This window comes from Oncorhynchus clarkii, chromosome 12 (genome assembly GCF_045791955.1).
Source record: "Oncorhynchus clarkii lewisi isolate Uvic-CL-2024 chromosome 12, UVic_Ocla_1.0, whole genome shotgun sequence".
Lineage (NCBI taxonomy): Eukaryota > Metazoa > Chordata > Actinopteri > Salmoniformes > Salmonidae > Oncorhynchus > Oncorhynchus clarkii.
The window spans coordinates 91,779,642-91,802,132 of NC_092158.1; the positions used below are offsets into that span (position 1 = coordinate 91,779,642).

The 22,491-nt window shown below is 44.7% G+C and overlaps 1 protein-coding gene across 3 annotated transcripts in view; it reads right to left on the reverse strand.

Moving 5' to 3' along the window:
* Positions 1-21,393, reverse strand: part of LOC139421655 (cytokine receptor-like factor 3) — a 36,361-nt gene extending 14,968 nt beyond the window's left edge. The window contains exons 1-3 of one of the 3 annotated variants that reach the window (XM_071172740.1): positions 21,282-21,393; positions 9,974-10,110; positions 643-850 (exon numbers count right to left, since the gene is read on the reverse strand). In XM_071172740.1, coding sequence (XP_071028841.1) covers positions 643-850; positions 9,974-10,090 — 325 coding nt within the window. In that variant the 5' untranslated portion in view covers positions 10,091-10,110; positions 21,282-21,393. Of the gene's footprint in view, positions 1-637; positions 851-9,973; positions 10,111-21,281 lie in introns of all 3 variants that reach the window. The other 2 variants (XM_071172741.1, XM_071172742.1) reach the window with 2 other exon arrangements.
* Between the last annotated feature and the right edge of the window lie 1,098 nt (positions 21,394-22,491).

Here is a 22,491-nt window from a genome sequence, read left to right on the forward strand (position 1 = left end):
GGAGGAGGAGGAGGAGAAACATGATTCTGATGGTACTGAGGAGGAGGAGGAGGAGGAGGAGGAGGAGTAGAAACATGATTCTGATGGTACTGAGGAGGAGGAGGAGGAGGAGGAGGAGGAGAAACATGATTCTGATGGAACTGAGGAGGAGGAAGAGGAGAAACATGATTCTGATGGTACTGAGGAGGAGGAGGAGGAGGAGGAACATGATTCTGATGGAACTGAGGAGGAGGAAGAGGAGAAACATGATTCTGATGGTACTGAGGAGGAGGAAGAGGAGAAACATGATTCTGATGGAACTGAGGAGGAGGAAGAGGAGAAACATGATTCTGATGGAACTGAGGAGGAGGAAGAGGAGAAACATGATTCTGATGGTACTGAGGAGGAGGAGGAGGAGAAACATGATTCTGATGGTGTGTAAGAGTCATAATAATTTGAGAGGTGATTATATTATTATATTATATTATTATTATATTAGTCCTGTTACACACAGTGTGTAAGGGACATGTGTATTTTGCATATCCCTACTCCCCCTGAGACAGTCTCAAGGAGTGGGGTCACGGCCAGGGTCACCTTGTTAAGTGCCTTGCTCAAGGGCTCGGGGATTTGAACCATGCGTCCCTCCGTCTATCTATACCTCACCCTCTCGGAGCAGCTCGTCTGCAGTGTTGACTCCGTGTTCTATGAGTTTCTGACAGTCGTCCAACGGTCGAACGCTGTCCTGCTCGATGACATCCACCTCGCTAAGGAGCACGCTCAGACGCTCCGTCAGGAGGCGGGTCACAGCCGTCTGGAGCTCTGAGAAATGACGCTTCAACCCCTCTCTGGCCTGAGACGAGCTGCCTCGTACCTGGAGGAGCGAGAGGAGAGGAAGAGAGAGGAGGGAGAGAGAGAGAGGGGGTGGGAGAGGTTCAATTGATATGCTAACTTTGTACCAAAAATGCTAAAACGCACTGTTTCCAAATCGTAACCAGTCGTAACCAGTCCCCCAACGGAACAGGAAGCTGGTGGTTAGTCGTTTGCAGTGAAACTTAGTCTCTGTTTCAGTTCCTCTTAACAGACAATCATGCTGAGCTGAACTCCTGTCATTATGAAACTACCAGACTGTCTCAGTCCCAAATGGCACCCTTAGTGTCTTTATAGTGCACTAGTGCTCATAGAGAGGAGGGGCCCATAAGGGAGAAAGGGCCAATGGAGCTCTGGTCAAAAGTAGTGCACTATATAGGGAGCTTTTTGGGACACACCCACTAACTGACAGTCCTCCTCTCACTATGACTGACTATGAGAGAGAGAGAGACCAGAGAGAGAGACCAGAGAGAGAGAGAGAGACCAGAGAGAGAGACCAGTGACAGAGAGAGAAAGAGACCAGTGAGAGAGAGACCAGTGAGAGAGAGACCAGTGAGAGAGAAAGACCAGAGAGAGAAGGGGAGACCAGTGAGAGAGAGAGAGAGACCAGAGAGAGAGAGAGAGACCAGTGAGAGAGAGACCAGAGAGAGAAGGGGAGACCAGAGAGAGAGAGAGACCAGAGAGAGAGACCAGTGAGAGAGACCAGTGAGAGAGACCAGTGAGCGACCGAGAGAGAGACCAGTGAGCGAGAGAGACCAGTGAGAGAGAGACCAGTGAGCGAGAGAGACCAGTGAGAGAGCGACCAGTGAGCGAGCGAGAGAGACCAGTGAGCGAGCGAGAGAGACCAGTGAGCGAGCGAGAGAGACCAGTGAGCGAGCGAGAGAGACCAGTGAGCGAGCGAGAGAGAGAAGGAAACAGAAGAGCAGAGGAGCTGCACTGATAAACAAGAGAAAATAATAGTTGGATGAGGATGGAAAGACCTACATAGAACACTATCAGAGATCAGTGTGTATGGACAGCAGGACACAGGAAATGCCTCACTGGAGCCATTGCATCACTTCCTGGTGTCTATCAGTTTTGTGGAGATAAGGGCAGTATCCTAAATGGCACCCTATTCTCTATATAGTGAACTCATTTTGACCAGGACCCAAAGGTAGTTCACTATGGAGGGAATAGGGTGCCATTTGGGATGTTGCCAAAGATCATGTATATTTTGGGACGGTGAAGGATGGGAAAGCTAATATTGTCATCTGGAATACAATGACATGTCCATTGGGAGTAGAGGGCATACAGGCTGGGGAGAGAGAGATAAGAGGTATGAGAGAGAGAGGAGTTAGAGAGAGCGAGATACCAGAGAGAGAGAGAGTGAGAGGAGAGAGAGAGCGAGCGAGATACCAGAGAGAGAGAAAGAGACCAGAGAGAGAGAGAGAGAGACCAGAGAGAGAGAGAGAGACCAGAGAGAGAGAGAGAGAGAGACCAGAGAGAGACAGACCAGAGAGAGAGAGACCAGAGAGAGACAGACCAGAGAGAGAGAGACAGACCAGAGAGAGAGAGACAGACCAGAGAGAGAGAGACAGACCAGAGAGAGAGAGACAGACCAGAGAGAGAGAGACAGACCAGAGAGAGAGACAGACCAGAGAGAGAGACAGACCAGAGAGAGAGAGAGACCAGAGAGAGAGAGAGACCAGAGAGAGAGAGAGACCAGAGAGAGAGAGAGACCAGAGAGAGACAACTACAGGATGTTTTGACTCCCTCTCTTCCAGAAGCCAGAAGTATCTAAGACACACACACTGCTCACGGACGTCACACCATCCTGGTAATCTGTGTGTGTGACAGAGCAGCATTTCCTGCCTGCCTCGTCTCATATTACAGTGATGATGACTCATCCCTGGGGAAGAGGGGGGTTATGGAAAAAATGGCCCAAAACTGGACTCTACAGCTGGGAAAGGAGAGAGATGTGTGCCAGATAATGGGGTGGGAACAGTGGGCCCAGAGAGCAGCAGAACAGAACCAGTCAGTAGATAAAAGTGTGGAGGTTATATACAGGGGGTACTGGTACAGAGTCAATGTGGAGGTTATATACAGGGGGTACCGGTACTGAGTCAGTGTGGAGGCTATATACAGGGGGTACCGGTACTGAGTCAGTGTGGAGGCTATATACAGGGGGTACCGGTACTGAGTCAGTGTGGAGGTTATATACAGGGGGTACCGGTACTGAGTCAGTGTGGAGGCTATATACAGGGGGTACCGGTACTGAGTCAGTGTGGAGGTTATATACAGGGGGTACCAGTACTGAGTCAGTGTGGAGGTTATATACAGGAGGTACCCGTACAGAGTCAGTGTGGAGGTTATATACAGGGGGTACCGGTACTGAGTCAGTGTGGAGGTTATATACAGGGGGTACCGGTACTGAGTCAGTGTGGAGGCTATATACAGGGGGTACCGGTACTGAGTCAGTGTGGAGGCTATATACAGGGGGTACCGGTACTGAGTCAGTGTGGAGGCTATATACAGGGGGCACCGGCACTGAGTCAGTGTGGAGGCTATATACAGGTGGTACCGGTACTGAGTCAGTGTGGAGGCTATATACAGGGGGTACCGGTACTGAGTCAGTGTGGAGGCTATATACAGGGGGTACCAGTACTGAGTCAGTGTGGAGGCTATATACAGGGGGTACCGGTACTGAGTCAGTGTGGAGGCTATATACAGGGGGTACCGGTACAGAGTCAGTGTGGAGGCTATATACAGGGGGTACCGGTACCGAGTCAGTGTGGAGGTTATGTACAGGGGGTACCGGTACTGAGTCAGTGTGGAGGTTATATACAGGGGGTACCAGTACTGAGTCAGTGTGGAGGCTATATACAGTGCCTTGCGAAAGTATTCGGCCCCCTTGAACTTTGCGACCTTTTGCCACATTTCAGGCTTCAAACATAAAGATATAAAACTGTATTTTTTTGTGTAGAATCAACACCAAGTGGGACACAATCATGAAGTGGAACGATATTTCAAACTTTTTTAACAAATCAAAAACTGAAAAATTGGGCGTGCAAAATTATTCAGCCCCTTTACTTTCAGTGCAGCAAACTCTCTCCAGAAGTTCAGTGAGGATCTCTGAATGATCCAATGTTGACCTAAATGACTAATGATGATAAATACAATCCACCTGTGTGTAATCAAGTCTCCGTATAAATGCACCTGCACTGTGATAGTCTCAGAGGTCCGTTAAAAGCGCAGAGAGCATCATGAAGAACAAGGAACACACCAGGCAGGTCCGAGATACTGTTGTGAAGAAGTTTAAAGCCGGATTTGGATACAAAAAGATTTCCCAAGCTTTAAACATCCCAAGGAGCACTGTGCAAGCGATAATATTGAAATGGAAGGAGTATCAGACCACTGCAAATCTACCAAGACCTGGCCGTCCCTCTAAACTTTCAGCTCATACAAGGAGAAGACTGATCAGAGATGCAGCCAAGAGGCCCATGATCACTCTGGATGAACTGCAGAGATCTACAGCGGAGGTGGGAGACTCTGTCCATAGGACAAATCTGGCCTTTATGGAAGAGTGGCAAGAAGAAAGCCATTTCTTAAAGATATCCATAAAAAGTGTTGTTTAAAGTTTGCCACAAGCCACCTGGGAGACACACCAAACACGTGGAAGAAGGTGCTCTGGTCAGATGAAACCAAAATTGAACTTTTTGGCAACAATGCAAAACGTTATGTTTGGCGTAAAAGCAACACAGCTGAACACACCATCCCCAATGTCAAACATGGTGGTGGCAGCATCATGGTTTGGGCCTGCTTTTCTTCAGCAGGGACAGGGAAGATGGTTAAAATTGATGGGAAGATGGATGGAGCCAAATACAGGACCATTCTGGAAGAAAACCTGATGGAGTCTGCAAAAGACCTGAGACTGGGACGGAGATTTGTCTTCCAACAAGACAATGATCCAAAACATAAAGCAAAATCTACAATGGAATGGTTCAAAAATAAACATATCCAGGTGTTAGAATGGCCAAGTCAAAGTCCAGACCTGAATCCAATCGAGAATCTGTGGAAAGAACTGAAAACTGCTGTTCACAAATGCTCTCCATCCAACCTCACTGAGCTCGAGCTGTTTTGCAAGGAGGAATGGGAAAACATTTCAGTCTCTCGATGTGCAAAACTGATAGAGACATACCCCAAGCGACTTACAGCTGTAATCGCAGCAAAAGGTGGCGCTACAAAGTATTAACTTAAGGGGGCTGAATAATTTTGCACGCCCAATTTTTCAGTTTTTGATTTGTTAAAAAAGTTTGAAATATCCAATAAATGTCGTTCCACTTCATGATTGTGTCCCACTTGTTGTTGATTCTTCACAAAAAAATACAGTTTTATATCTTTATGTTTGAAGCCTGAAATGTGGCAAAAGGTTGCAAAGTTCAAGGGGGCCGAATACTTTCGCAAGGCACTGTACAGGGGGTACCGGTACTGAGTCAGTGTGGAGGTTATATACAGGGGGTACCGGTACCGAGTCAGTGTGGAGGTTATGTACAGGTTAGAGGTCATTTGTACATGTAGGTAGGGGTGAAGTGACTATGTATAGATAATAAACAGCGAGTAGCAGCAGTATACAAGAGGGGGGGGGGATCAATGTAAATATTTCTATAATTTCTATAAATTGTTCAGCAGTCTTATGGCTTGGGGGTAGAAGCTGTTGAGGAGCCTTTTGGTCCTAGACTTGGTGCTCCGGTAGCACAGAAAACAGTCTATAACTTGGGTGACTGGAGTCTGTGACAAGTCTGGCTGAGCAGTGACAGTACGGGGAAGGTTTCAGCCACAACTCTCTGTCAATCGCCATTGGTGCGGCAGCATAGCCTAGTGGTTAGAGCGTTGGACTAGTAACCGGAAGGTTGCAAGTTCAAACCCCCGAGCTGACAAGGTACAAATCTGACTGCACAGCCGAGAGTTCTCCAGGACCATTCATCTAGTATCAGGAAGTATCAGTTAACCCACTGTTCCTAGGCCGTCATTGTAAATAAGAATTTGTTCTTAACTGACTTGCCTAGTTAAATAAAGGTAAAACAAACAAAAAAGTTTTTAAATTGTAATTTACTGGGAAGCCAAATGTAGATTTAAAGGATGGAGAATCCTCCTGGTTTATTGAAGCCCCACCAGGTCGCCATCATACACAACTAGTCCCAGCTACGCCTCACAAAAGGACAAGTTTGAAATGAACCAATGAACATTTGAATATTGATCACAACGTGCACATAGACTCTGTTTTTTGTTTTTTTACGGAATGTTTTTCAGCTCAGATTTACTCAGCATCGTCACAGTATTTAAAAAATATATAGATTCCGGGTTTCACAGTGCAGACCGAACCCGAGGGCCCCGTACTGAACGATTCAGCGCCAGTACCGTTACACCCCGTATTCAGTAGATGGGAATTGAACCACAGAAGTAGTTGTTTTATACACACTACGTCATCACACACTGCCTTTCACCTGCAACACGTCAGCTGGATGGAAGCTGGGGAAACGGAGACATCTTGGTTTTAATCAGGATTCTAGAACATTCTGATCTGTCGCCAGATGGATGGAAACATCTCTCTGGGGGGGGAAACGGAGACATCTTGGTTTTAATCAGGATTCTAGAACATTCTGATCTGTCGCCAGATGGATGGAAACATCTCTCTGGGGGGGGAAACGGAGACATCTTGGTTTTAATCAGGATTCTAGAACATTCTGATCTGTCGCCAGATGGATGGAAACATCTCTCTGGGGGGGGGGGGGGGGGCGGAGACATCTTGGTTTTAATCAGGATTCTAGAACATTCCGATCTGTCACCAGATGGATGGAAACATCTCTCTGGGGGGGGGAAACGGAGACATCTTGGTTTTAATCAGGATTCTAGAACATTCTGATCTGTCGCCAGATGGATGGATGTTACAGACGCACATGAAGTCCTCACCTGAACTAAACAGCCTGTTCTCAATAGAATGGGGTTGGACGACTCCGCCTCCGGTTTGGCCAATGAGTCGTGTTTGTCTCTCTCTCTCTTTTCATATACCTCTCTTTCTCTGTTTTACTTTTAGAGGAGCAGGAAATAACAACATCGTTTACAATTAGCCTGAAGGGGGAGGGGAGAGGGAGGAGGGGGGAGAGGGGAGAGAGGAGAGGAGGGGAGAGGGGGAGTCTCTCTCTCTCTCTTTTCATATACCTCTCTTTCTCTGTTTTACTTTTAGAGGAGCAGGAAATAACAACAGGAGAGGGAGGAGGGGGGAGAGGGAGGAGGGGAGAGGGAGGAGGGGGGAGAGCAGGAGAGGGAGGGAGGGAGGGGAGGGGAGAGGGAGGAAGGGGGAGAGGGAGGGAGGAAGGGGAGGGGAGAGGGAGGAAGGGGGTGAGGGAGGGAGGAAGGGGAGAGGGAGGGAGGAAGGGGAGGGGGAGGAGAGGGAGGAAAGGGGAGGGGGAGGAACGAACGGGGAGAGGGGAGGAGAGGGGGGGACAGGGGAGGAGAGGGGGGGAGAGAGGAGGGGGAGGGAGGTGGGGAGAGGGAGGAGAGGGGGGAGGGGAGAGGGAGGGAGGAAGGTTGTAACATCTTCCTGATACTAGATGAATGGTCCTGGAGAACTCTCGGCTGTGCAGTCTTTAGTTCCGGCCCTGATTATTCAGCTAATTGATTTATCTGAATTAGAGGTCGAACGATTATGATTTTTCAACACCGATACTGAACATGAGAACATATGAAAGCTGGTGGTTCCTTTTAACATGAGTCTTCAATATTCCCAGGTAAGAAGTTTTAGGTTGTAGTTAATATAGTATTTATAGGACTATTTCTCTCTACCATTTGTATTTCATATACCTTTGACTATTGGATGTTCTAATAGGTACTTTAGTATTGTCAGCCTAATCTCAGGAGTTGATAGGCTTGAAGTTATAAACAGCGCAATGCTTGAAGCACAGCGAAGAGCTGCTGGCAAATGCAGGAAAGTGAAGTTTGAATGAATGCTTAGGAGCCTGCAGCAACCTACCACCGCTCAGTCAGACTGCTCTACCAAATATCAAATCATAGACTTAATTATAATAAACACACAGAAATATGAGCCTTAAGTCATTAATATGGTCGAATCCAGAAACTATCATTTCCAAAACAAAACATTTGTACTTTCAGTGAAATACAGAACCGTTTCTTATTTATCTAACGGGTGGCATCCCTAAGTCTAAATATTCCTGTCACATTACACAACCTTCAATGTAATGTCATAATTACATAAAATTCTGGCAAATGAATTACAGTCTTTGTTAGGAAGAAATGGTCTTCACACAGTTCACAACGAGCCAGGCAGCCCAAACTGCTGCATATACCCTGACTCTGATGCACAGTTCACAACGAGCCAGGCAGCCCAAACTGCTGCATATACCCTGACTCTGATGCACAGTTCACAACGAGCCAGGCAGCCCAAACTGCTGCATATACCCTGACTCTGCTTGCACTGTTTATGGTTAGGTACATTCGTCCAACGATTGTGCTTTTGTTAAATCATCACCCGTTTGGCGAATTAATTATATGCAACAAGCTAGATAAACTAGTGATATCATCAACCATGTGTAGTTAACTACACTACATGTGTAGTGATTATGTGAAGATTGTTTTTTATAAGATAAGTGTAATGCTAGCTAGCACCTTACCTTGGCTCCTTGCTGCACTCGTGTAACAGGTAGTCAGCCTGCCACTCAGTCTCCTCATGGATTACATTTTTTTTATTTAACTGGGAAAGTCAGTTAAAAATTTTCAATGAACAGGCAGGTTAACTGCCTGTTCAGGGGCAGAATGACAGAGACAGCTTGTACCTTGTCAGCTCGGGGGTTTGAACTTGCAACCTTCCGGTTACGAGTCCAACGCTCTAACCACTAGGCTACCCTGCCGCCTCTACACTCTAACCACTAGGCTACCCTGCCGCTCCTACGCTCTAACCACTAGGCTACCCTGCCGCCCCATTGCAATGTAATCGGCCAGAATAGCTGTCCAAAAATGCAGATTACCGATTGTTATGAAAACTTGAAATCGGAGCTAATTAATCGGCCGTAGGTCGACCTCTAATCTGAATGAGGGTTGGACCAGTGTAGTTGTGTTGTTACCTGTTTGCGTGAGGCTTGGACCAGTGTAGTTGTGTTGTTACCTGTTTGCGTGAGGGTTGGACCAGTGTAGTTGTGTTGTTACCTGTTTGCGTGAGGGTTGGACCAGTGTAGTTGTGTTGTTACCTGTTTGCGTGAGGGTTGGACCAGTGTAGTTGTGTTGTTACCTGTTTGCGTGAGGGTTGGACCAGTGTAGTTGTGTTGTTACCTGTTTGCGTGAGGGTTGGACCAGTGTAGTTGTGTTGTTACCTGTTTGAGTGAGGGTTGGACCAGTGTAGTTGTGTTAATACCTGGTTGAGTGAGGGTTGGACCAGTGTAGTTGTGTTGTTACCTGTTTGCGTGAGGGTTGACCCAGTGTAGTTGTGTTGTTACCTGTTTGCGTGAGGGTTGGACCAGTGTAGTTATGTTGTTACCTGTTTGCGTGAGGGTTGGACCAGTGTAGTTGTGTTATCACCTGTTTGCGTGAGGGTTGGACCAGTGTAGTTGTGTTGTTACCTGTTTGAGTGAGGGTTGGACCAGTGTAGTTGTGTTGTTACCTGTTTGCATGCGGGTTGGACCAGTGTAGTTGTGTTGTTACCTGTTTGCGTGTAGTTGTGTTGTTACCTGTTTGCGTGCGGGTTGGACCAGTGTAGTTGTGTTGTTACCTGGTTGCGTGAGGGTTGGACCATTGTAGTTGTGTTGTTACCTGTTTGCGTGAGGGTTGGACCAGTGTAGTTGTGTTGTTACCTGGTTGAGTGAGGGTTGGACCAGTGTAGTTGTGTTGTTACCTGTTTGCGTGAGGGTTGGACCAGTGTAGTTGTGTTGTTACCTGTTTGCGTGAGGGTTGGACCAGTGTAGTTGTGTTGTTACCTGTTTGCGTGCGGGTTGGACCAGTGTAGTTGTGTTGTTACCTGTTTGCGTGAGGGTTGGACCAGTGTAGGTGTGTTGTTACCTGTTTGCGTGCGGGTTGGACCAGTGTAGTTGTGTTGTTACCTGTTTGCGTGAGGGTTGGACCAGTGTAGTTGTGTTGTTACCTGTTTGCGTGCTTGGCTGAGTCCATGTAGGCGTTGTTGTAGTTCGCTCCTGTAATTCTGAGCTGCTTCTATACTCTCCTTAGCCTCCTGCAGCAACGCCTCAGCTTCTATAGACATCCTGCTGTACCGCCTGGCTCCTACACACACACACACACACACACACACACACACACACACGTCATTAGCGGATGTTTGTAACTTCGTGTCCCTGTGGTCTGATACTCTTCACTCTGACAGCGTTCAGACTGGAACGTGTGTATTTCCCCTGAAATCAGTTTGACGCTCTGCACCACCACAGTACTACAACAAGGAGGGTCAGACAGACAGCAGGGAGGAGAGACAGGAGCTTGTACACCAGACAGACAGCAGTGAGGAGAGACAGTAGCTTGTAGACCAGAGAGCAGTGAGGAGAGACAGTAGCTCGTAGACCAGACAGACAGCAGTGAGGAGAGACAGTAGCTTGTAGACCAGACAGACAGCAGTGAGGAGAGACAGTAGCTCGTAGACCAGACAGCAGTGAGGAGAGACAGTAGCTTGTAGACCAGACAGACAGCAGTGAGGAGAGACAGTAGCTCGTAGACCAGACAGCAGTGAGGAGAGACAGTAGCTTGTAGACCAGACAGACAGCAGTGAGGAGAGACAGTAGCTTGTAGACCAGACAGACAGCAGTGAGGAGAGACAGTAGCTTGTAGACCAGACAGACAGCAGTGAGGAGAGACAGTAGCTTGTAGACCAGACAGACAGCAGTGAGGAGAGACAGTAGCTTGTAGACCAGACAGACAGCAGTGAGGAGAGACAGTAGCTTGTAGACCAGACAGACAGTAGTGAGGAGAGACAGTAGCTTGTAGACCAGGCAGACAGCAGTGAGGAGAGACAGTAGGGGAGATAAGAGGAGAGTAGAGGATGTCTGACGATGATGTGCAAAACAGATCAAACCACTTCCCTTTAACTGGAGGAAAGCAACCAGCCAACCAGAGACCAGACACTAGCAGCAACCAGCCAACCAGAGACCAGACACTAGCAGCAACCAGCCAACCAGACACTAGCAGCAACCAACCAGAGACCAGACGCTAGCAGCAACCAGCCAACCAGAGACCAGACACTAGCAGCAACCAGCTTCAAGCAGATAGTCCCTATTCACATTCAAGATGACTTCATAGCAGATACAAACAGAAATCCATGGGTATGACACAAAAGAGCTCTACTGATGCTATGGGTTCGAGTACAGTCTGTACCAGACCAGAACATGCTGAGGTAGTTTGTCTGAAGGTAGAGTACAGCCTGTACCAGACCAGAACATGCTGAGGTAGTTTGGCTGAAGGTACAGGATAGAAGAAGCCTGTACCAGACCAGAACATGCTGAGGTAGTTTGTCTGAAGGTAGAGTACAGCCTGTACCAGACCAGAACATGCTGAGGTAGTTTGGCTGAAGGTACAGGATAGAAGAAGCCTGTACCAGACCAGAACATGCTGAGGTAGTTTGGCTGAAGGTAGAGTACAGTCTGTACCAGACCAGAACATGCTGAGGTAGTTTGGCTGAAGGTACAGTACAGCCTGTACCAGACCAGAACATGTTGAGGTAGTTTGGCTGAAGGTACAGGATAGAAGAAGCCTGTACCAGACCAGAACATGCTGAGGTAGTTTGACTGAAGGTACAATACAGCCTGTACCAGACCAGAACATGCTGAGGTAGTTTGGCTGAAGGTAGAGTACAGCCTGTACCAGACCAGAACATGCTGAGGTAGTTTGGCTGAAGGTACAGGATAGAAGAAGCCTGTACCAGACCAGAACATGCTGAGGTAGTTTGTCTGAAGGTAGAGTACAGCCTGTACCAGACCAGAACATGCTGAGGTAGTTTGGCTGAAGGTACAGGATAGAAGAAGCCTGTACCAGACCAGAACATGCTGAGGTAGTTTGGCTTAAGGTACAGTACAGCCTGTACCAGACCAGAACATGTTGAGGTAGTTTGACTGAAGGTACAATACAGCCTGTACCAGACCAGAACATGCTGAGGTAGTTTGGCTGAAGGTAGAGTACCGCCTGTACCGGACCAGAACATGTTGAGGTAGTTTGGCTGAAGGTACAGGATATAGTACAGTCTGTACCAGACCAGAACATGCTGAGGTAGTTTGGCTGAAGGTAGAGTACAGCCTGCACCAGACCAGAACATGCTGAGGTAGTTTGGCTGAAGGTAGAGTAGTCTGTACCAGACCAGAACATGTTGAGGTAGTTTGGCTGAAGGTAGAGTACTGCCTGTACCAGACCAGAACATGTTGAGGTAGTTTGGCTGAAGGTAGAGTACTGCCTGTACCAGACCAGAACATGTTGAGGTAGTTTGGCTGAAGGTACAGGATAGAGTACAGTCTGTACCAGACCAGAACATGCTGAGGTAGTTTGGCTGAAGGTAGAGTACTGTCTGTACCAGACCAGAACATGCTGAGGCAGTTTGGCTGAAGGTACAGGATAGAGTACAGTCTGTACCAGACCAGAACATGCTGAGGTAGTTTGGCTGAAGGTAGAGTACAGCCTGCACCAGAACAGAACATGCTGAGGTAGTTTGGCTGAAGGTAGAGTACTGCCTGTACCAGACCAGAACATGCTGAGGTAGTTTGGCTGAAGGTAGAGTAGTCTGTACCAGACCAGAACATGTTGAGGTAGTTTGGCTGAAGGTAGAGTACTGCCTGTACCAGACCAGAACATGTTGAGGTAGTTTGGCTGAAGGTAGAGTACTGCCTGTACCAGACCAGAACATGTTGAGGTAGTTTGGCTGAAGGTAGAGGATAGAGTACAGTCTGTACCAGACCAGAACATGCTGAGGTAGTTTGGCTGAAGGTAGAGTACTGCCTGTACCAGACCAGAACATGCTGAGGTAGTTTGGCTGAAGGTACAGGATAGAGTACAGTCTGTACCAGACCAGAACATGTTGAGGTAGTTTGGCTGAAGGTAGAGTACTGCCTGTACCAGACCAGAACATGTTGAGGTAGTTTGGCTGAAGGTACAGGATAGAAGAAGCTTACTTCAGTCTTCACTAAAACCTCCATCTCAAGTGCATTGTTTTCGCCCATAGACTTGTTTCACATAGACTGTATAAAGACTGGTTTCACACATTGACTGTATAAAGACTGGTTTCACACAGACTGTATAAAGACTGGTTTCCCATAGACTGTATAAAGACTGGTTTCACACATAGACTTGTATAAAGACTGGTTTCACACAGACTGTATAAAGACTGGTTTCACACATAGACTTGTATAAAGACTGGTTTCACACAGACTGTATAAAGACTGGTTTCACACATAGACTGTATACAGACTGGTTTCACACAGACTTGTATAAAGACTGGTTTCACACAGACTGTATAAAGACTGGTTTCACAGACTTGTATAAAGACTGGTTTCACACAGACTGTATAAAGACTGGTTTCACAGACTGTATAAAGACTGGTTTCACACAGACTGTATAAAGACTGGTTTCACAGACTGTATACAGACTGGTTTCACACACAGACTGTATAAAGACTGATTTCACAGACTGCATAAAGACTGGTTTCACACATAGACTGTATAAAGACTGGTTTCACATATAGACTGTATAAAGACTGGTTTCACATATAGACTTGTATAAAGACTGGTTTCACACAGACTGGTTTCACACAGACTGTATAAAGACTGGTTTCACATAGACTGTATAAAGACTGGTTTCACACATAGACTGTATAAAGACTGGTTTCACACAGACTGTATAAAGATTGGTTTCACACACAGACTGTATAAAGACTGGTTTCACAGACTGTATAAAGACTGGTTTCACACATAGACTGTATAAAGACTGGTTTCACATAGACTGTATAAAGACTGGTTTCACACAGACTGGTTTCACACATAGACTGTATAAAGACTGGTTTCACATAGACTGTATAAAGACTGGTTTCACACATAGACTGTATAAAGACTTGTTTCACACATAGACTGTATAAAGACTGGTTTCACATAGACTTGTATACAGACTGGTTTCACACATAGACTGTATAAAGACTGGTTTCACATAGACTGTATAAAGACTGGTTTCACATAGACTGTATAAAGACTGGTTTCACACAGACCGTATAAAGACTGGTTTCACACAGACTGGTTTCACACATAGACTGTATAAAGACTGGTTTCACATAGACTTGTATACAGACTGGTTTCACACATAGACTGTATAAAGACTGGTTTCACACAGACTGTATAAAGACTGGTTTCACATAGACTTGTATACAGACTGGTTTCACACATAGACTGTATAAAGACTGGTTTCACACATAGACTGTATAAAGACTGGTTTCACACAGACTGGTTTCACACATAGACTGTATAAAGACTGGTTTCACATAGACTTGTATACAGACTGGTTTCACACACAGACTGTATAAAGACTGGTTTCACACATAGACTGTATAAAGACTGGTTTCACCAGAGGCAGAAAGAGGAGATGGACAGGTTTTCACTAGAAGCCATCCCAGTGTACACAATGTATCCTACCCTGCCCCCAAACACACACCTTAGTGAGGACATCTGGGAGGTTCATTGATTGATTGATTGATTGATTGATTGATTGATTGATTGATTGATTGAGTGAGTGAGACTGTTCAAAGGGTCGCGGTACGACTGTCGAACACACACAGACACCGGGAGGGTCAGAGTTAGTGTTGCAGGACAACAACACCAGTGGAACCACATGACCCACTGGGCTGAACCCACCCCGTTTCCCTCCAGACGGATAAAACAAAACACATGGTCTGTCCCTTAAAGAACTCCCCCTGGTAAAACGGAGTCCAGTATTTAGGGAGTAGGGTGCCATTTGGGATGCAGAGAGTGGTTCCATCTCCCCCTGCGGACATCTTTGGTTCAATCTACAGACCTAACAGATAGATTGACTGTGACTGTAGGCCTAACAGAACCACACAGACACAGTCAATCTAACAGAACCACACAGACACAGTCAATCTAACAGAACCACACAGACACAGTCAATCTAACAGAACCACACGGACAATCTAACAGAACCACACAGTCAATCTAACAGAACCACACAGACACAGTCAATCTAACAGAACCACACAGTCAATCTAACAGAACCACACAGACACAGTCAATCTAACAGAACCACACAGACACAGTTACACTACAGCATATTGAGATGTGCTTCTTTGTCACTGATCTGTTAGAAAATAACTAGTGTATGTTTTTCAGAAAGCTTTCTAAAAGGGTGTGGTTTGTTGTTGGTAGCTGTTCTCTGTCTCTAGAACCCTACATATTATAACACACTGTCTCTAGAATCCTACAGATTATAACACACTGTCTCTAGAATCCTACAGATTAAAACACACTGTCTCTAGAATCTTACAGATTAAAACACACTGTCTCTAGAATCCTACAGATTATAACACACTGTCTCTAGAATCCTGCAGATTATAACACACTGTCTCTAGAATCCTGCAGATTATAACACACTGTCTCTAGAATCCTGCAGATTATAACACACTGTCTCTAGAATCCTACAGATTATAACACACTGTCTCTAGAATCCTGCAGATTATAACACACTGTCTCTAGAATCCTGCAGATTATAACACTGTCTCTAGAATCCTACAGATTATAACACACTGTCTCTAGAATCCTACAGATTATAACACACTGTCTCTAGAATCCTACAGATTATAACACACTCTCTAGAATCCTACAGATTATAACACACTGTCTCTGTCTCTCTCAGGGCTCCTAAAGATGATCAACAAAAAAGTCCTCATTTGTGTGACCTGTTGGGGATTAATCAGAATAGTTGGGTAACATAGATAAGATGTTTTATTTTCATGATATGCTTGTGAGTTACTTCTCATTTAGAATGTATCTTGTTGTACTATAGTGGTGGCCGGTTGCAGTTCTCTGTTCTCTGTCCTGGGGTCAGTTACTTGGGCCACAGAGAGGGGAGAGGTCAAGCTTGTCTTCATATGTAAACATATCTTTTAAACCATGTGAAGGGATGATTGAGGGGGAACCAATTATCTCTTGGCTCCACAATGTCTGTGTGCCAGTCACTGTGTCTCTGTGATCTTGTCCAGGAGGGGGTGTATTTGATATATGCCTGTTGATGAGGTTTTGTTTTAATGGTCCTGAGTGGTACCAAGAGCGAGATAAGAACATAGTTTAGGAGACAAAGCTGAACGATAATTTATAGCCAATGCTGTCTGGCTATGTGTGTCTTTGCTATAAAGGATCTCAGTTGCAATGTGTAAGGGACTCTCGGAGAATTCATTGATAGACACTGAATTGATCTGAGAGTCACAGGGTTGTGATGGAGCTCATAATAATTAAAGATGGACTTTATGATAACTCTTGACTTGTGTGGTGGTTTGGTCTCATGATTTGGTAAATACAGGAAATGTCCACTACTGACCACATTTATATTAATTTGGTCTTTTTTTAGTTGGGGGTTACAGATACAATATTCAGATTCATATCAATTAATATATTCAGGCCATATTTTCCATTCCATATATTCCTGTTGTACCTGTGTGCTGCCAACATGAAAACCAAACAGGAAGGTGTTAGTAGTGTCACAGTGATGTCAAAAAGTCGATATAACTCTGCAGGCTATTGGCTGCTACAGCAGCTTCCTTTCCCTGTCTGTCCTGGCACAGAGTTACCTCAAACATTTTTAGGCACTAAGCAAGTTTCAGGTTTCAGGTCTGCTGAGCACAAACTTGAACGTTGTAAAAATTCTGTGCAACTTCCAGGGTGCGTTTACTGTGAACACTGAGGCTGTAGCCGCTTTAAGTTACAGTGTTACTGTGAACACTGAGGCTGTACCTGCTTTAAGTTACAGTTTTACTGTGAACACTGAGGCTGTACCTGCTTTAAGTTACAGTTTTACTGTGAACACTGAGGCTGTACCTGCTTTAAGTCACAGTTTTAACTAGAGGTCAACCGATTATCATTTTTCAACGCCAATACCGATACCGATTATTGGAGGATCAAAAAAAAGCCGATACCGATTAATCGGCCGATTTATTTATATATATATATATATATATATATATATATAATGACAATTACAACAATATTGAATGAACAATGAACACTTATTTTACTTAATATAAAACATAAATAAAATCCATTTAGTCTCAAATAATGAAACATGTTCAATTTGGTTTAAATAATGCAAAAACAAAGTGTTGGAGAAGAAAGTAAAAGTACAATATGTGCCTTGTAAGAAAACTAACGTTTGAGTTCCTTGCTCAGAACATGAGAACATATGAAAGCTGGTGGTTCCTTTTAACTTGAGTCTTCAATATTCCCAGGTAATACGTTTTAGGTTGGAGTTATTGTAGGAATTATAGGACTATTTCTCTCTATACCATTTGTATTTCATATACCTTTGACTATTGGATGTTCTTATAGGCACACTAGTATTGTCAGCCTAATCTCTGGAGTTGATAGGCTTGAAGTCATAAACAGCGCTGTGAAGCAAGCATTGCGAAGAGCTGCTGGCAAACGCAGGATAGTGCTGTTTGAATGAATGCTTACGAGCCTGCTGCTGCCTACCACCGCTCAGTCAGACTGCTCTATCAAATATCAAATCATAGACTTAATTATAATATAATAACACACAGAAATACGAGCCTTTGGTCATTAATACGGTCAAATCTGGAAACTACCAAAACAAAACGTTTATTTTTTCAGTGAAATACGGAACCGTTCTGTATTTTATCTAACGGGTGGCATCCATCAGTCTAAATATTCCTGTTACATTGTACAACCTTCAATGTTATGTCATAATTATGTAAAATTCTGGCAAATTAATTACGGTCTTTGTTAGAAATAAATGGTCTTCACACAGTTCTCAACGAGCCAGGCGGCCCAAACTGCTGCATATACCCTGACGCAAATGCGCTTTTGTTAAATCATCACCCGTTTGGCGAATTAGGTAACTAGGTATTAGGTAATTAGATTCGACGATAAATTAACAGGCACCGCATCGATTATATGCAACGCAGGACAAGCTAGTTACACTAGTAATATCATCAACCATGTGTAGTTAACTAGTGATTATGTGAAGATTGATTGTTTTTTATAAGATAAGTTTAATGCTAGCTAGCACCTTACCTTGGCTCCTTGCTGCACTCGTGTAACAGGTGGTCAGCCTGCCACTCAGTCTCCTCGTGGAGTAACAGGTGGTCAGCCTGCCACTCAGTCTCCTCGTGGAGTAACAGGTGGTCAGCCTGCCAGTCAGTCTCCTCGTGGAGAGCAATGCCATAATCGGCGTCCAAAAATGCCAATTACCGATTGTTATGAAAACTTGAAATCTGCCCTAATTAAATCGGCCGTGCCGATTAATCGGTCGACCTCTAGTTTTAACAGTGGTCAAGTAGGCTACTATGGCTATGTGATCATAATGCCTAGTGGCCTACCAGAGTGGCCTACCAGAGTGGCCTACCAGAGTGGCCTACCAGAGTGGCCTACCAGAGTGGCCTACCAGAGTGGCCTACCATCAACAACAATTGAGAAAATGCATCCAATAACAATTTAACATGTAAATAGCTGTTCTGTCATTCAGCCTACAGTAGCAGCCAATGTGTGGTGTTCAATGTCGGCCGACATTCCATGAGACTTTTGAAAGAAAAAAAAAAAACATACAGGGCTTGACATGAACCTGTTTATCTACTTGTCCTTCAGACAAGGAGGTGACTGAAAATGTTGTTGTGTTGTTTACACTTTACAAAATAAAATGCATGATTATTCCCATAGCATTATTACAGAGAATCAGACACATGATGCTGCCCTCTGCCTATTGGCTACTTAGTTTATTCAAGCCTGTCTCAAAATACAACACTGTCCCTTTAAAGACAAAGGAAAGCTCTTTACCTGACCTACTTGTCTAGAAATGTGTTGTGCTCTTGTAGGAAGCAATCACTCCCCTACTACTGACTACTAATGATCTATAACTGGGCTAATAACGCACTGACTAGTAAAGGATATGAACTCAAATGTGGACACGTGGCTACATGCTGCTCTTGATTTGATCTCAAAACAAGCACATCTACTCACTATCAAGTCAGATGTTATTGGTCACATACACGTGTTCAGCAGATGTTATTGCGGGTGTAGTGAAATGCTCGTGTTTCCTAGCTCCGACAGTGCAAATAATATCTAACAATTTCACAACATTTACACACAAATCTCAGTTAAAGGAATGGAATTAAGAACGTATAAATATTTGGACGAGCGACGTCAGTGATACCACAGCTGTAAACACAGTCCAGTTTAAAGGAAATGCCACAGATCCATATATGGCAATGATCTATTTGCATATAGGCCTAACTGCAGTTCTGATTGGTTATGCCCCACCAGTCTGTGTAGAGTACGGGCTGAGTCGTGCTCAATAGAATCCTACTCGGACGCGTTCTGCCTTCAACAAAATCTCTTGCATGGGTAGTTTTGTTTCAGGTATGTTTGCATTGAAATTGGCCACTGTCGCCACAGTAAAGCGAAATGTAGATTGGTGTTAACTAACAGGGAACACACTCTAGAAAGTTGAGTAAAGTTCAATCAGGTGCTTCTCTCAGTGGGCTGATATTTCTTGCTGTGCAGCAATCTCAGGCCACTGCGCGCTGCGCTCAGTTTAGAGGGAACGTTGGTTAGGACTGAGTTAGCACCGAGTTGGGACTAGAAAGATGGAGAACTTTGTGAGTGTGTGTGTGCGCTTGAGAGTGTACGAACGTGTGTATATGAGTGTGTGTGTGTGTGTGTTAGAGGTGTATGCTACAGTGTTGTCTATGTGATGATGCTGCTGCCGCTGATGATGCTGCTGCTGGTGGTGACCTAGATTCAGACCGGGCCTCCTGCCTGAACACACTGGCTACATCACAAATAGAACCCTAATAGTCCCTATGTAGTGCACTACTGTTGGGTCTGATCCCCATTGGCCCTGGTCTCTCTCTCTCTTTCTCTCATCTCTGTCACATGCATTTACATGTGACAGGGATAGTATGGCGTGGATGTGTATGCCCCACTTCTAAGACTAGACCCCCTCCCTCCCTCCCTCCACACACACACAGGATTTAAAGTCAGTAATCTTGGAGCAATATAACAGATTCACCCCAGCGTGGGAGGAACATTCAGGTCACATGGATAATCACACACACACACACACACACACAATGTTGATCGCAGAAAGCCTCAAACTATTGTTGAGAAGATGCTGTCAGTGAAGCATGAAATCACCCTCACTCCAGCTGAAACAAAGTCTGCTACGGTCCTGGTCAAAAGTTAGTGCACTATGTAGGGAATATGATGCTATTTGGGACGCAAACGTTGTTTTTCAGGACTTCGCGTATGCACGGAAATCCATACAGTGTGTTTGGCTTTCGGACTTGCTATGAACATAGACCACTGACCTATAGATACGTCTTGATCTGTTGCTAGGAAACAGTCCTACTGGCATGTCTACACTTTAATTCCAAGAGTGTTACTGATAGCTAAGTCAAGAAAGGAAAGGAACAAATCTTATTCCATAATCACTATCCAGTATAATCATTCCTAGCCATCGTGCTTCTACATCTGCATTGCTTGCTGTTTGGGGTTTTAGGCTGGGTTTCTGTACAGCACTTTGAGATATCAGCTGATGTAAAAAGGGCTTTATAAATAAATTTTTATTGATTTGATGGATTGATTGATTTAGTAACCTACAAAATCTCATCACTTTGGACAACTGCCATTCTGATAGTTATTTCTAGAGCTTTCATTTAATTTCACCATATCCAGCAGTAGGCTACTACAATCATTAGAATCACTAGAATCCTACATCAGACGTGTCATTCTACTGTCTGTCATTGTGTGTTCAACGTGGAAAGTTATGACAGATGCTCACATAAAGACGAGTGTGGAGCTTCGACCGCAACTATTATTATCACGTAGCGAGCGGATGACACGGAGATGCAACGCAACTTTGCGCAACAGAAAAACATGCCCATACTCGCTCAAAATCAACTTCCGTAATTCTAAAACACCCCCGTTTCACGAGAAGCCATCACCCAACATGCCTTTATCGATACATATGCACTTCACACAATTGAGGTTATTGTTGATGATGAATGAAAGTAAAGCATCGAGGGCTTGGCTTTCACCAACCCTCAGGATACAATACATTTCCAGAAAATGTCAAAGAAAACACCCAAGTAAGCCAGTTCATAGTACATCAAAAGTAATATTCGAGACATTAGTAAACGCTTCATGTAGCCTATTAAATAATGCGATAACGAATCCTACCTGATTCGAACTTAGTTTCTGGTCATTCTAAAGTTCGATGCCGTTTCGGCTACCGACCAAAGCAAAGACGTTCTTGCGCCAGTCCAAAAAAAAAAACAATTTACTGGGCTTTCTGCTGATCGGCAGCTCCACTAGCCAATAGAATAAGGATATCGCCCAGTCTTCCTCTCCGTGTGCCCGCCCTCTGAGTTGCAAATGTGATACAATAGCCTTGCTGTGTTATAGTTAAAACCACTGATGAAACTCGAATGATGCATTGGCATAAACGTCCCAAGTCAAGTCTCAACCAAATAAATTTACATTCTAACTGTGTGATTTTATTGTATGGACATTTTATCATCGCCAAAATATGCATGTGATTGAGAATACATGTACTGCAGTCGACCCTAAGTGACTGAATCATGACAGCTATCAAATCAAATCAAACTTTATTTGTCACATGCATCGGATACAAGTGTAGACCTTACCGTGAAATGCTTACTGACAAGCCCTTAACCAACAGTGTAGCCCTTAACCAACAGTGTAGACCTTACAGTGAAATGCTGACTTACAAGCCCTTAACCAACAGTGTAGACCTTACAGTGAAATGCTTACTTACAAGCCCTTAACCAACAGTGTAGACCTCACAGTGAAATGCTGACTTACAAGCCCTTAACCAACAGTATAGACCTTACAGTGAAATGCTTACTTACAAGCCCTTAACCAACAGTGTAGCCCTTACAGTGAAATGCTGACTTACAAGCCCTTAACCAACAGTGTAGACCTTACCGTGAAATGCTTTACCTACAAGCCCTTAACCAACAGTGTAGACCTTACCGTGAAATGCTGACTTACAAGCCCTTAACCAACAGTGTAGACCTTACCGTGAAATGCTGACTTACAAGCCCTTAAGCAACAGTGTAGACCTCACAGTGAAATGCTTTACTTACAAGCCCTTAACCAACAGTGCAGTTCAAGAAGAGTTAAGAAATGATTTACCAAATAAACTAAAGTAAACAATTATAAAAAGTAACACAACAACATAACAATAACGAGGCCATATACAGTGGGCACCGGTACCGAGTCAGTGTGAGGGTACAGGTTAGTTGAGGTCATTTGTACATGTAGGTAGGGGTGAAGTGACTATGCAAAGACAATAAACAGCGAGTAGCAGCAGTGTACAAGGGGGGGTCAATGTAGATTGTCCAGTGGCCATTTGATTAATTGTTCT